General features: G+C 40.8%; 1 protein-coding gene across 1 annotated transcript in view; it reads right to left on the bottom strand.

Moving 5' to 3' along the window:
* Window positions 1-15,102, bottom strand: part of svep1 (sushi, von Willebrand factor type A, EGF and pentraxin domain containing 1) — a 106,350-nt gene that overhangs the window by 68,553 nt on the left and 22,695 nt on the right. The window contains exon 2 of the mRNA XM_040045135.1: window positions 886-1,141. Within this exon, the coding sequence (XP_039901069.1) occupies window positions 886-1,141 (256 nt within the window). The remainder of the gene's footprint in view (window positions 1-885; window positions 1,142-15,102) is intronic.

Here is a 15,102-nt window from a genome sequence, read left to right as displayed (position 1 = left end):
CTGTCTTTGATGGTGTGACCAAGGCTAAATGTCAAATTTAATTTTACTTCTAGAAATTAACCTGCCGCCTTATTTGTTTTGTTTTTATTGCAACTGCTGGATGGCTGACAGAGCCACAGGGCCATGTGAAACCTGTCTTTGTGCTTTGAGACTGCTGTTGGCAGAGGGGCCAGACTTCAAGACAGAGGGTGAGAGACAGACCGGAGGCTGAGCTGATAGTACGGTGTGGGTTGGCTTTCATTCTCGTAGCCTTATCCCGTCTCACCAGCGCTTCTACTACTGCAGCCTCATCTGGAATTTCAGCCACTGTGTATGCGGACGTGGTCGCTCAGAGCCCGCGTAAGCATGTGCGTGATTTACAGCTCGCTCTGCACTCGTCTGTGATATTTTATGGTGAGATTTTAAGTTTTAAAACCGTGACTGGATCCCTATTTTCACTGAACAGTGGGGAATTTCCCTTCAAGTGTGGGAAAAAGAGCGTTGCTGCGTCTAATCTGCTTAGAAGTGAGGGCTAATGGCTGCTGGCAGCACAAAACAGAAGTTATCGTGTGAAATGCATGTTGTCAGATTTAATGTAAAATATTATCCGCTTACTTTGAAAGAAGCACAGAAACTTAACGGGGTGAAAGCACTAGTACAGAAATATTGCTACGGGTCAAATGGTGACATTGGATGCGCTCAGGCTTCAAAGAAGCTGGCGTAGCCTGAACTTTTATTATTAAGAATAACATCAAGCATGATGTAACTCACCCCTGGAAAACCAAACGGGTTAAGTGGGAAAGAGGGGAGATTTGATACATGTTTAAGTAAAGCTTTGACATGAGATCGCAGATGTTTCTTTTAATAATCACTGGAAATCTGGAACCTTTCTCTGTCACTCCTTACCTTCGTGCAGAGCTCGACGAGCCAGGGCCTCAAACTCGGCGAAGTTGTGCACCAGGTAGCAGTGCTGGTCTTTGGGCTGAGAGGCCATGTCGTGTAGCTCCCTGATGTTACCCTGCCAGATGCCCAAAGTGAAGATCTCAACGCCGCGTTCTCTCAGAGCCGCCGCCACAGGCCGAGGGTCTCCACCGTTAGAGTAGCCGTCAGTGATGAGGAAAATCACCTTGGTGGCATTACTGCGGGAGTGACGAAGGATTTGCTGTTGGAGAAAAAGACATAGATCACATGAATAAATAAAGTTGAACTTAGCTCAATATTCTTTTTAAAGAATCAGTAAAGCTGCTCAGTAAAAGTCCAAAAGAACAAAAGTGCACACATAAGGGCGTTACACTGATCAGCTAAAACATTAACTGACAAGCCAGTAAAATCTAGTGCTCCACCGGGACGCATTTGGTCCTGGCATTCATGTGGATGTTAATTTGACACAAACAGCCACGTCAGTGTCATTCACTGACAGCGGGCCCTCCCAGATGGACAACGCATCCTGCAAATTGTTTACAAATGATTCAAGGAACATAATAAAAAGTTTATTGTGTTGATCCGCCCTGCTAATTGCCACAATCCCAAACTGATCACGCATCAACAAGCCGGAAGCCACAAGACCAAAACGATGGCGTTGCAAACCCACATAGATCACCTACAGAGCTCCGATGTCCAAGCAGACATGCACAGATACTTTATTAGGTACACCTTACTAGTATGGGGTTGGACCCCCTTTTTTATTTGCCTCGAGACTGCTGCAAGATTTTGGTCCATTCAGAGATTTTGGTCCATTTTAACAGCATCACACATAGGGGTGGGCGGTATAAACGGTATATGGCCAACGGTAGAGATTTTTACTATACCGCTCTACCGCGATAGCGCATGTTGATGGTGTCATCATCAAGCTGTGCCTGTTTTGGTCAAAACCATTGCAGCGGTTGCAAACAACATCATCTGCAAATTATGCCGGGCGACAGTAATAGTAAAGAGACGAAGCCAAAAACTGCGCTTCCTCTACTTCCCTACCATTGATTCATTAATGTCGAATTCTCTCGCAGCTGCTCTATTCCCATGTTGTTGCAGTATATTAATGACTAACCTCGTATTATGGATGGATTATCTCAGTTGTTCTCCTGACTGAAGTTTGGTCCGTGTATAGCATCCTGCTATGCAATTGCATTTGTCCCTAACCACCAGAAACCCTCACGTTAACTTTTATCGAGTGGAAAAAAGTTAGCGTTCATCCTTCAGCTTCACTGTGCTAATGTTATGCTAACGTAGCGGTTTTGCTAGCGATCACGTAGGACATCATTATATACCAGCTAGGCCAACTTCAGTAACCCTACAAACGTCACTGCTTAGTTTTCTGTCTTCATTTATGTTGGAAGTGATACCAGAGCTGTACTTTTTAATTTTTTCAGATATCTCCCAGTCAGAACATGCTATATCATGTTTAGGTGGAAACTAGCGAGCTAACTTCCTGCTAACTTCTAACTCTGTTGAATTTAATAAATTCTGTTTTCATGGATGTTAAACTTAATTGTTACACCTGGTAAAGCAGCAACACTGATCATTTTATTAAGGATGAAAGAATTTAGACAGTTTTGGACTCTCAGTGATGCCGCAATGTCCGTTTGACTTTGGGACCTGAAGCAGATGGAGTTTTGGACCCAAAGTACTCCGCGAGGCTCCTGACTACAGCAGCCGTAATGCTTCCCTAATCCATCAAGCGGTGCGGCTTCATAGCTTACCAAAGTCGTACTAAAACATTTTTGACAGATTTTTGAGTGCCGTGTATCACATAAAATCTGTTTGAGGTCAGTAAGCACAACCAGAATTCATACATAAGGCACACTGTCGATTTTTGTGAAAATTAAAGGATTTTAAGTGTGCATTATAGTGTGTAAAATACTTATACAGAAGAAAAGAATATATCACGATATATATCGTTACCACACATGCTTCAAATTATACTGTGATATGGATTTTAGGCCATATCACCCAGCCCTAATCACACAGTTGCTGCAGATTTGTCTGCTGAACATCCATGATGCAAATCTCCCCTTCCACCAAAGCCCAAAGATGCTCTGTTGAACTGAGATCTGGTAAGTGGATGACAGTGAACTCACTGCCATGTTCAAGAAGCCCGTTCGGTGTTTTTCTGTCCAGTTTTAATGAACCTTTGCAAGTCGTTTTCTGTTTTCTGTTCCAATATCTGTTCCAACCTGACAGGAGTGGCACTGGGGTGGGCTTTAAGGTTTGACATGTTGTGTGTTCAGAGATTATGCATAACTTGGCTCTAACAAATAGTTATTTAAGTTACCTTTGCCTTTCTATCAGCTCGAAGCAGTCTTGTCAGGGTCCTGGGTTTTTGACTGAAGTGTTTTGAGTTTCCTGTGCTTTTTGTCACTTTGTATTGTAAATTATATTCTCATTGTTGGTCTTTAGTTACTCCCTTAAGTCTAGTTTCTTGTATTCTGTGCCTAGTATTTCCCTCTGTGTATTATTTACCATCTCTAGCCTCTTGGTTCTTTCAGTTCTATGCCTTATGGTTTATGTCTCTGTGTTTCTTAGTGTCTCTGTCTCCACCGTGTCTAGTCCGCATCTCAGTGTTATACTTCCTGTTTTACTTTGAAGGTCTGTGCCTCATGTGAGTGTATCCTGCTTTGCTTCCTTGTCTCGTCAGTTCTGATTTCCCCCAGCTGTGCTCTCCTTCTGTGTCTCATTCCCTCGTTATTCCCCAGTGTATTTAAGCCCTGTGTTTCTCATCGTCCCTCATTGCTGTGTGTTACTCTCTCCCCGTGTTTGCTTATGAACTTAGATTTCCCAGTGTAGTTTTGTTTTGTATGCTTTTCCCCTGCTAGCAAATAAAGCTGAGTTTTTTGAGTTTAAGCCTTGTGTCTGAGAGCCTGCATTTTGGGTCCAACTCCTGCCTGCCACACAGCGCTTCTTGACAAGTCTAGCCATTCTCCTCTGATATCTGACATCAACAAGACATTTTCTCCCAGGGAACTGCTTCTCACTGGATATTTTCCATTCTTCAGACACATTATGATGCTCGGTTTGAACTTAGGCAGTCAGAGGTGTTTTGGCATTATGCTGTAGACCCTCAAAAATGTGAGAGCTGTCAGCTGAGACTGGAGAAGTCACTTGGATGAGTGACGGAACGTTTCTTCCACTAAAAGCGCTACGTCCAGATGAACAGAATCAACTTTTTGGAATTAGAGAGCTGTTGTTATCCAGTATATGTATCTCAACATATTTTTGGGACCGGAGGATTAACTTGCTCTGGTCTTGTAATGAGATGATAACTGTTCTCGGTCAATAGTCTGAAACATAGCTCCCATATGACACTGCTTTTATCAATGTAAATGAACGCTAGAGGTGGTAATAAGATAATTTTTTGCCTCTAGATAGAGCCAACAGAGTAGTCACCATTGAGATCTTGTCTTAATGGTAAGCTAACCTACCAGAAGACGTGAGAGCAGTATCAGAGTTCTCATCTAACTCTCTCCAAGAAAGTAAATTTCCCAAGATGTCACACTTATAGTCCGAGAAGTTTAAGTTGACAAGTGAGACAAACTTGAGCCGGACTTAATAGAGTCATGCTGTTACTGTACATGTTCACCATTCAAATACACACGTCCCACTCATTGCTGTGCATGCCAGCATGCGACCAATATAGCTGCAGCTCTTGTCACATGACTAAATTGAATAACGAAGAACGTCACACAAGACCACTAACAACAGCCCTCAATACCAAGGTTCCTAAAAACCCTACATCAGCAGGACAGGCAATGAGAGCAGGATGGGGAGAAGGGACCAAAAAAAAGGAGAAAGTCTACAATTGTAATTATTTCTCCTACAGACTATGCAGCTGCTTGCCAGTGGTCTAAAACCGCCAGGGAACAGTGGGCAACACAGACCGAGTTGCTGTGTCCGCCCCAGACACCAGCTCCAGTTTACAAACTAACTTTAGCCACCGTTTACAATCCAGCACATGCAATTAGACAGGACATTAAAGTTAGAGAAACATATCTTTATTTTCTCGAGAGCACAGAACAAAAATCCAACACTTTGCTGTGGAGGCCAAGCTCAAAGTGTCTTGTTATGTTGTAAGTGGAGGTTGGATAAAAAGAAAAAGCAGTCAGAACAACAAGGTAGAGAAGAACCAACGAATAAAAGAAGCACAACGAGCCAAGATGAAGTCAGAAGGACAGATATCCACTTACACACTTACGCAAAGGCAAAAAGGGCATATCATAAAGAATTTTTTAACGAAGACGGAAAGGAAACAAAGAAAAGCGTGTTAAGAGGATATTCTTCTGTATCCCGAATCCAAACAGAACATGAGATCTAAACATGACAGATTGTAAAATACGAGAGGTGAAGAGAGACGAGGCACGCAAGGGTGTGACCGCCGAGGAGCAGGAGAGTAAGCTCTGCTCTTTATTGTCTAATTGGCTCAACTTCAAGCAGCTCTGGCAGGAGTAGAGTAATTACAGAGCCCGTGGAGCTAAAGGGGAAGAAAAGGAAGATGGAGAGAGAATAGATGAGAGAGAGAGGTTACGTTCTCTGATTCTCAAAAATCCAGCTGCTTGCTCTGGTTCTCAGTCCGAAGAGGCCGGCTACGCCCACTCCCAGCTGTCAGTGCACACTGGCAAGCCCGTCACCCCCCCCCTTGGCTCCTACCAGGTGTTAGCAGGGTGTTGTGTGAATCCAAATGTTAACATTTCAAGACTCTTCATGTCAAAACAAATGAAGAAGCTGGTGTGGATTAGTGAGCACTGTTAGCTGTATTTCTTTTTTAATGTCTTTTATTAGCTGTCTGCTAAAACTACAGTGGGGTTTCTGCTTTCGCTTTGAGTCAGTGGCTGGTGTTAGTGACTGTGGAGATGCCACCAAATGGAGCATATGCATGCATACCCACTAATAATACCCTCCACATAGTTTAGGTCAGGGTATTAACATAAAGGCGACCACAGGAGCCCGAGTGTGGGAAGGCACTGCCCTTTATAGTTACTCTCAGCATGCATCTTATCATTCAAGGCATAAAGCAGAGAGGGCAGCAGGTAATGATGCACAATGGTATTTCATGAATAGGAACAAATGCATGTGCTACTAATCAACAGCTGCTAAATAAAGCAGGTTTTTGTGTGCACAGGTATAAAATGCAGTTCTGCTTGATAATATAGTCATAATAGATATAGACTGCAGCTGTTTTTGCTCAGAAAAATTAATTTCCCCTGATAGAGCACGGGAAAAAAATATAATAATAAAGCAGTCATTCTCTAATAACCGAGGGGGGAGAGAAAGAAAGATGAAAAAAGTAGAATTTAAGCTTCAAAGAGTAACATGTGTTTGAGACTTAGCCAGCAAGCTGTAAAAGTCCGGGCAAATCCAAGTCGTGCTTAAAGTTTTTAAAATGTTGTTCTTTCTTAATCCATGTAATAACCTACATAAAACAACGAGATGACATCATTGTGCTTACACTCTTAACTGTGCTGAATCTAAATATTAAAAAAAATTCCACCAGCTCTATTAAAAATGCGATTTTATTTCAGTAAACTCTTGAACTTAACATTGATTAGCCGTGAAAAAAAGGGGCAAACCACCCGGGGCTGCAACTCTGACCCGACACCACGACGGCACATCGTAAATAAGCACAGTCAAACGCACTGGATGGGGATTTATAGTATCACATAATTTACTGGAGCAATCGTCTCATGCTTCATGGGCTGTTCGGAGGAACTCTGGACAGCTATATGTCAGCTAGAGGTTTCTCTGTGTTGTACACCCTGTGCATTTATTCAATTACACTCTGGCAGAGCCTTCAATGGTGGCCGGCGTAGCTCCAGAGAGGAGATAATAAGCAGCCAGCAGTGGGACAGCTGATACACCCAAACCAGATACACTTCAGTATCTGGTTTGGGGCCAGTGTTATCTGTCAAAGCATCTGTGATAGTGAAGGGACCAGCAGGCCTCGAGGGATTAGTTGTAAGAGCCATGAATCCATCTCCTCTCCAGCAACGCCTCAAACTCTGGCAAGAAGGAAGAGTGAGATGAGCAGTCCATATGTGGAGTTGATGATTTTTTATTTTTTTTTTTTTTATGTACAGGAAAAATGTATTGTCTCTTAGACACACTGTACATGCAGAAATACCATCCAGCAGGACCTGTTTTCTAGAAACTGTATTCGTTGTTCTGCTGCACGCATCAAGGATACTGCAGAATTTATCAGGGGTCATGTATCTGTGTCCAGTTTCTTGTAATATCTTTTACACCTTCCCCTCCATTTTCTCTGCATTTTTTCCTGCATTTGGATAGTCATATTTAATTAGAATCAACCAATTAAAAGAAAAAATGATGAGTAAGACATAGTAAAGGTACATCAGTAGGCAGTCTTCAGTTACAGTCTGTTGCATTTGGGGATTGAATGTCTGATTTCATCAGAATCAGTTTGTGAAGGTCCAATCTTCTTTAAACTTTCTTGCTCGATCTGTGGTCTTACTGGCTACCTAAAAGTTCTACTGAAAGCAGAATGATGTTTATCTTGTAGGGTGCTTCTCCCTTTGAGATTGGATAAGATGGCCAGACATTAGTCAGGAGGGACTCACAGAGCTGCTACTCCTCCATACTGAAGGCAACCAAGGTGCTTCAGGCATCTTACCAGGAAGCCTCCTGGGTGTGTGCTAGATGAGGTGTTTCATGCATGTCCTACCAGGTGTAGGACCTGCAGCAAACCCAAGGTGTGCTGGAGAGATTATGCCTTGGTACCATCTCAATGCCGTACCGAGAAGAGCTGGAGGAGGTGGGATAAGCGGCAGACAATGGATAGATAAATGATTGGATGGATATATGGTATGATTGATAAAGCAGAGTATGATTTAGGGTGTCACAATGATATGAATGGGATGTTAGTGCAGTGCAGTTTAAACACACTCATTTTCAAAGATGGAAACCTGCAGAGGAAATAAAACCTGAGCAGATGCTTGTAGAACTTCAAAAGCAGGCACCTCATTGCATTTGGCAGAAGTGACTACAAAACATTTCCACACCTTGAGGGGCTAACGACAGTGCCAAGGTACCACAGCTGTTAATCAAAGCTTTATAAATGCATGGCAGCTATCCTGAATTCAAATGAGGACCTCTGTACCACCACCATGCTGCTGTCATCCCATCAGCCCCATCCCATAACTTTGATCAGAGCCTGAACCCACCTGGTTCTGAGAAAAGCTGGTTAATGATTCTTTCTGCATTGGCAGCAGCAGGCACCACTTGGAAATGTGCACTTGAGTATGTGCTCACTCAAATATACCGGCTGATAAAGTTGAATAGTGAAAGCTGTTGTTATAATCCGCCACAGTTTTTTACTTCTCTGAGATCCACGTTCCAGAAACAAAAACTTTATTTGCAGGCATTCCACAGAGGACAAAAACAAGCAACCCAACTGCATCCGTTCGGAAAGCTGTCTCCCCGTCGGTCGGAAGTTGGAGGGCTTGTTTTGACAGGCTATCTGCTCTTGGCTTTGGTGGTAAGAATAACAACAACATTTCTGTAGGAGCCCAACAGGACAACATGCACACATTTAGGGACAATCACAGACACCAGACTCAATGTTGGTGTTATTGAGCAACATTTCAGGGACACATACTTTGGATATTTCAGAAAAACTAGGTCACTTACTCACTTACTTATTTGATCTTTTTTCTTGGTTGAATCACTGATTCTTTAGCAGTGTTGTTTCTGTTAGCAAAAAAGCTTCACAGAAATACAAAACCATAGCAGATTTACTTAAAGTAAATGTCTTAACTCCTACCTGTGGTTGGGTCTCATTTTTGAGGCAAATGACTCCTGAAATGTTTTCACTTGAGAGCACACGTACTCCACTTTTTTGGATCTCTTGTAGCTCCAACAGATTTGAAGTCATTTTTCCAAGCCTCTCACACATTGTTTCATGCCCCATCATCTCTGTTTCAGTGACTTTATTCCACAGAACTCATTTTCATCAGATTGGTTTCCACACGCGCCAACCAGCTGCTCATGCCCATAGAAAAGGATATTTGGCCCACAGCATGAATTGCAAATCAAGTATATTTACACTCAACATTTCTAAAAGTTCTTAAATAAAGTTTTTAGATGGATTTTCTACCTTTCAACTTGTCTGTTAAATGACTTGCAGAGACCTGAAAGTTGCCTCAGAGCAATCTGCCTCATAAATCTAATTTCATTTTGTTGCCAGTGTGAGGTTATTATCACGTGCTAAATCAAGTTTCTAATGCTCTGTGGAGCATTAGAAACTTGTGGCTGTGGAGTGAAGGAAAGCTAAAGGCTTCCAAAAATATCTTTCCTCTGAAGTGCTGTTTAAAAAAAAAAGCTGTACTTTGGGTTAAAGTAGTTCAAGTAGAAGGTTTTTAAAGGGTTCATGCTCTTCACTGAATTGTGACGACAGGCTATCAGAACTTTCTAGATAAAATGTGAAAAATGTTTCCTGTGATATGCAGATCAAAAATGTATGTTCTGCTTTGTGAGATAGTCTGCACTGATATATTCACAGTTTAATGTTAACATAGCTATTTATTTTTGTATTATTTTTAATGTTTTGTCTATTTAAAAGTAGAATGGGAGGCAGAGCCTTGAGCTGCCACGCCTCTCTCCAAAGGATCCAGCTCCCAGTTTGGGAGCTGGATCTTTGAGAGCTTTGACTCTACTTTTAAAATTCAAGTTTGTAAGGCTTAAAATTTTCAGTTTTAGAAAGAGCTCATAGGAAGACCTGGTAACAGGTAACACTGAGTCATCCCTTATGCTGCTATATGCTCCGCTTTCTTCTACAGTTCCCTTTTTACTATAACTTAATGGGGCTCTGCTTGTGAAAAAGCAGCCAATGTCCAAAGAAAAACTTTGAAAGGCTTTCAAAAAACCTTAAAAAAAACTATTGTTCTAAACAACTTTTCAAATTTAGAAGAAAGTGTGGCTCCTTGGAAGCAAAATACAAGAAAATGAGGGGTTGTTCAAGACAAATTTAGAGGTATGTAAAGTATACAAAAGTAAACAAATTGAAAGCCATACAATGAAGGAATCCTATCACACTGTAGAAATGACAGCAGAAATAAACAACACTGCACAGTCTGTGTTCGTATGTCACCTATAAAACAGCACAGGAACTGAATACAAATGCTTCCTAACACCAGCTTGAAGCAGTAATATTCTATTTTCTTTCTTTTGTTATGATGATCAGAAAATTAGTTGTAATAGTGAAGCAGGATGTCCCATCCTTTTCCAGATCCAAACTATTTCTAACATATTTTATCTTCTGCATTTCTGGTAGTTTTCCTGTTATTGTTAAACTAGACAGGATAATTTGTCTTCACTGATTTATTCTTTTGCTACCCATTTCTCCCAAGAGAGGTTACAAGAAATCTCCAAAAGTCCAAATAACAAGATTAATGATTTATTTTGACAACACAAAGACTATTATGAGGAGCAAACTGTTTCTCTGGGGTGTGTGATTGGATCACAATCACTGCCTCACTGAGCCTTTTCTGAAAGTGCAACACTGAGGCTAGTTGTCAGATAATTGAAAAAGCTTCTCATTTGCCAGCCAAGATAGCCTTTCGCCTTGACATCACATTGTTGAAATAGCTTCTCTCCTTCTCTCTGTGTCTCTCCCTCTCTCTCTCTTGTTGTTCCTGGTTGAGTTGTTGAGTTTGATGAATGGTGTTGTGACAGAAGCCATCAAGCTAACACACACAGCTGTCCAGCCTACTGTGTCTGGCAATTAACTAACTGTCCACACTCTCTTTTGGCCAACACTTCGGATGGCGCTGTACTTCTTAGTCAAACTGAGTTTGCTTACAAATCCTCTCGCATAGGCAGACTTTGGTGAAGACTTTTAAATTATTAGGTACTGGTAAGTATGTCACTGGTTGCCAAATTGGGAGCAATTTCCTGTAATGGCTCTCCTCTTCTATGAATAGTTTTCTAGCCCTAAATTTTTTTTGCCAACTACACCCCAGACAGGTTAACAATCATCTATGCAATCCTCATGTAACTTCAAAAACACTCTTTGTGGTTTTGAGAACCTCCACTTAAGGCATAATGATTGATGAGTGATCTTTTCTGAAAGTTAAACTGAAATTAAATTGTTTTTGTCCAATGCAGCATAGAAATTGCATCTTCTCTCTAAATTACTCATCCCATGTTCTCATTTGAGAACAAACACACACGCACACAGTGACAGGCTGCTCTGAGCAACTGGGAGAAAAAGAAGCGTTGATGTATTTCCACAAAGTCTTTTTTAAATACATTACGACACTATGTTACACTGGAAAAAAAAGCAGCAACAAAGCAATAGTCGTCTCAAGGTGCTTTATATTTTAAGATGAAGACACTAAATTCGAACGACCACTTTTGAGCATGCACTTGGTGACATTGGGAAAGAAAAACACCCTTTTAACAGGAAGGAACCTTCAGCAGCTCAGGGAGGCGTTGATGGCGATGACTATGAGGCAAAATGTGATCACATTTTTTGACTTAATCATGAAGTATTGTGTGGGATATGAAGGTCAGGTGAGGTTGCTTGATATGCAGATGAGATTGTAGGGGATGTCTAAGATTTACATAAAATATTAGCTATATTCGACCTATATGAGTGAATTAACTAGGTCAGAAACATAAACAAATGGAAAAACCTGTGGAGGACTCTCGCGCCTCGAAACTTGCACTTGATCCCTGATACAGATTTCAGATATTGTACAGGCTCATTTATTAGCCAAACAAGTTTTCTTTTGAAACCTAAGATAAGATCTTAAAATATTACATTCAAGCTGAAATGAGACGAAAAAATATTTGAAAGATTGAGAAGTTGACCTTACTAATTGTGATATTCAAATTAAAATGTCATTATTTCATACACTGGTACAAAAAACAGTTTATTTTGAAATTTCTGTTCCTCTGACACCGGTAAATACAGGAAAAGAGCTGTTTTACTTCACTGGGAAAAATATACAGGAGCAGTAATGATCTGAGTGAGACTTGGACATTATATTTTAGGTCATTCACAATTTCTCTTTTTTGTTCAGAGTTTGTTGTTTGGGTTTTTTTTTGTGTGGACATTTTTAGGATTTAATTGATATGTACGCTTTTGGGCCCTGTACTATAAAGCGAGTTCAGTATAGCCAAGGTACTTTCTCCTTTCTGGCTTCACTTACCCAGATATCAGCCATCAGGCTTTGCAGTCAGACAAAGTTGCTAAATTACTCCAGGGGTTCGCAATTTAGCAATAAGCATATTCACATTAAAGAGATGTTTCTAGAAGTATCTGATTGTAGATAAGTCTACTGGTAACTGAGGGGTCTGGTTTTACAAAGAAAGATTATGTTTTTATGTTAGAAAAATATGCAGAGGTTAAACACATAATCTGGACTGAAAATTAAAACAGCTGCTGCACACAAAGCAGCGATGTGAGTGTATGTGAGAGGGAAAACTCATTACAGTAGTTTAGTATTAAAAGCGCTGCATGAATGTGCGACTGATTTCATGTACAAGTCGGCGCCTAAATTAGTGCATTCAGCAGAAAAAATGAAAGGAATAAAGTTGTGCTAAGACTCTATATTTATTACTGATGCTCATCCGGGAAACACAAAGACTAGAATATACAGGAAACCTTTAGACCCTTCTGCTATTCATGCACAGAGGTTTCAGTGATGTTTCAGGAACGGTGATGATATTTTCCAGAGACTTTGCTGGGCAACAGGCGGTAATTTCATACCTGTTAGGTCTACAGTATATGTTCGCATGGCAATTTACCCCTAGTAAGGAATGAACCACATTCATAGTCCAGGGTTAACCCCGACATTATAGTTTACCAGCCAGGAGAGTTAGTTAGCTAAATATATACAAAATAAAGAGCTATTGAGCAGCCTTCCTCCTTTTAGAGATATGTTTTTACCCCTTTTTGTGAAACTTCAATATAAACGAATGGCACACAGTCTCACTCACTATTGGTCAATAATCAGTTTGTCATCATTTCTTGGTACCTACCAGAAAGCCAGAAGAATCTTAGATTTAGAGCCAGCAATGACATGGCTTTTTTTGTGGAATGCGTTTTGTTGAGGCTATTGTTGGTAGGAAAGCTATCTCTGCCTTTTTCGCTGTAAAACAGATCCCTTTACTATATGACTAATGGAATCAATCACCAAAAAGTGACAGCTAATGTTTTTTTTAAATCATCCAATAATGTGCTTGCACCTAAATTGTATTCTGGCTACACTCCTATAAATCCATGATATGAAAAACATTTTTTAACATGGAATCTGACATGTTATGCAATATTTGCAATACAGAGATCATTACCTCACTCTCCGAGCAGCCACGGCATCATCTCCAAGGCCTAGCTTTGATTTTTGAAATAAACAGAGGCAACAGTGTGGTGAAGCTTGTTGCTTTCCTGACTCCAGACTGGCATGTTGAAACTGCTTATGCGCAGGGAATGATTTGGGGACTGTCGCCGGCTTAAAGCATCCATGAAAATGTATCCCATCTCTTCCAGACTTGGGTCAGACCACACTGCACAGACAGACGCAGCATTTTCCTTTGTTATGCTGACTCTTGTTGCTGTAGCTGCATTTCTTCCTCATGTTCCTTTCTCCATGTCCTCCTCTTCTCCTGAGGGGTTTATTTATCTTGGCATCAATTTTTGGTGGAGATTTCCTCTTATTAAGCAGAAAATTGAGATGTCAGCGACTGTGGTCAATATTACCGTAAAGTTGCAATTCATTGATTGTTGTGTTTGTTCTGGACTGGGCCAGTCGTTAGTAGGATTATATTAGACCTTATAACATCAAGAGGAAGCTCATGCTGGGAGGTCCATTGAAGAGGAGGAGGAGGAGGACACATCTAGGTCATTATTGCTCTGGGATTGTATGGATTCAGCCTGAGTTACCATGGATTTGCACAATGGAAAAGCTTGCTATAAATAACACGATGTTGTGCATATTTGTTCTCCGAGAAAACGAACGAAAACAGTAATACAAATGTGCTGTTGCTGGGAAACACTTGCATTTAGTGTTTAGTGAAGTGAAACTGATTATATTTGCTTTTGTGTTCTTCTTTGAAAAAGTTAGGTGGGGGTTTGGGGGTGATTCGTATCGTGCGCTGGGGGACGGTTTTCCTGCCAGCACATGGCCTTTCAAAATGAACTGATTAAAACTCTGGCCAATACAAACTTTGTCTCTATATTTGGACAACTACTTGGAACAACGTTTCTTGCCGAGGTTGAAAAGACAACTAATAGTCTCTAAGATGGAAATCTTACACAATTCGAAGAGGAGAAGGTTAAAAAGTTAACAAAAAGACTCACACATGATGACAAAGGGATGCAAGCATACTTATGGGTTCACATACATGTACCAATTACCTACCTACAGTCATTTACACAAACAGAGACAGACAGACAAACTTATGAACACACTCACTTACCAAAGAAAACAACCCAATGGAATCTGACATGCTCAAACTCTAACCTCAACATAGCAAGTGGTTTACTAATAGACCTACAAACCTTAGCCCATAAAAACATGTTATTTAGGCTGCCACTACTGGCTCTTTGAAATATTTTTGGTTTTTTCAAGTGCCAACGAATGACGCTTTTGGTAAATTTTAATCTCAAGATGCCAAAGAAAATCCATGTGCTTAAAGAATTTGTGTGATTTGTGCCTTTAATCACTGCAGAGAGAAGACACAGCCCCATCTCAGAGGTATAAAGTTGATTTGTAGCAGCAAGATGAAAGTTACACTAGGACAAATCAACACTACACTAATCAAAAGCAGTGTATTGCTTCAAAGACAATGCGCATTACTCATTTGTTACTGGAGCCTGACTGATACATTGGTATGCAATTTGTGAAAAAGCGTAGCACAGAAACGTCTCAGTCACACAGCCTAGAAACCCCCCAGGTCACCTTGCTAATGAAAAATGTCTATTTGTCCGACCGGCTCCTGGAGGTTACTGACAGTAGCTTGGTGAAATAGTAAGGAGCTTGATGGACTGAAAACCTCCTGTTTTTGGTTGATGAAAGACTGCAAAGGTCTGCTGCAGTTTGCATGAAGCCAATCTATGTGCCTACAATGTACACCAACTCCTCACCAAGTAGTAGCAAAACTTGAAAAATAGCAAAA

This window comes from Simochromis diagramma, unplaced genomic scaffold (genome assembly GCF_900408965.1).
Source record: "Simochromis diagramma unplaced genomic scaffold, fSimDia1.1 OVJJ01000590.1, whole genome shotgun sequence".
Classification (NCBI taxonomy): Eukaryota; Metazoa; Chordata; class Actinopteri; order Cichliformes; family Cichlidae; genus Simochromis; species Simochromis diagramma.
The sequence above is the reverse complement of the archived record's forward strand: the minus strand, read 5'-3'. Positions and strand labels throughout refer to the sequence as shown.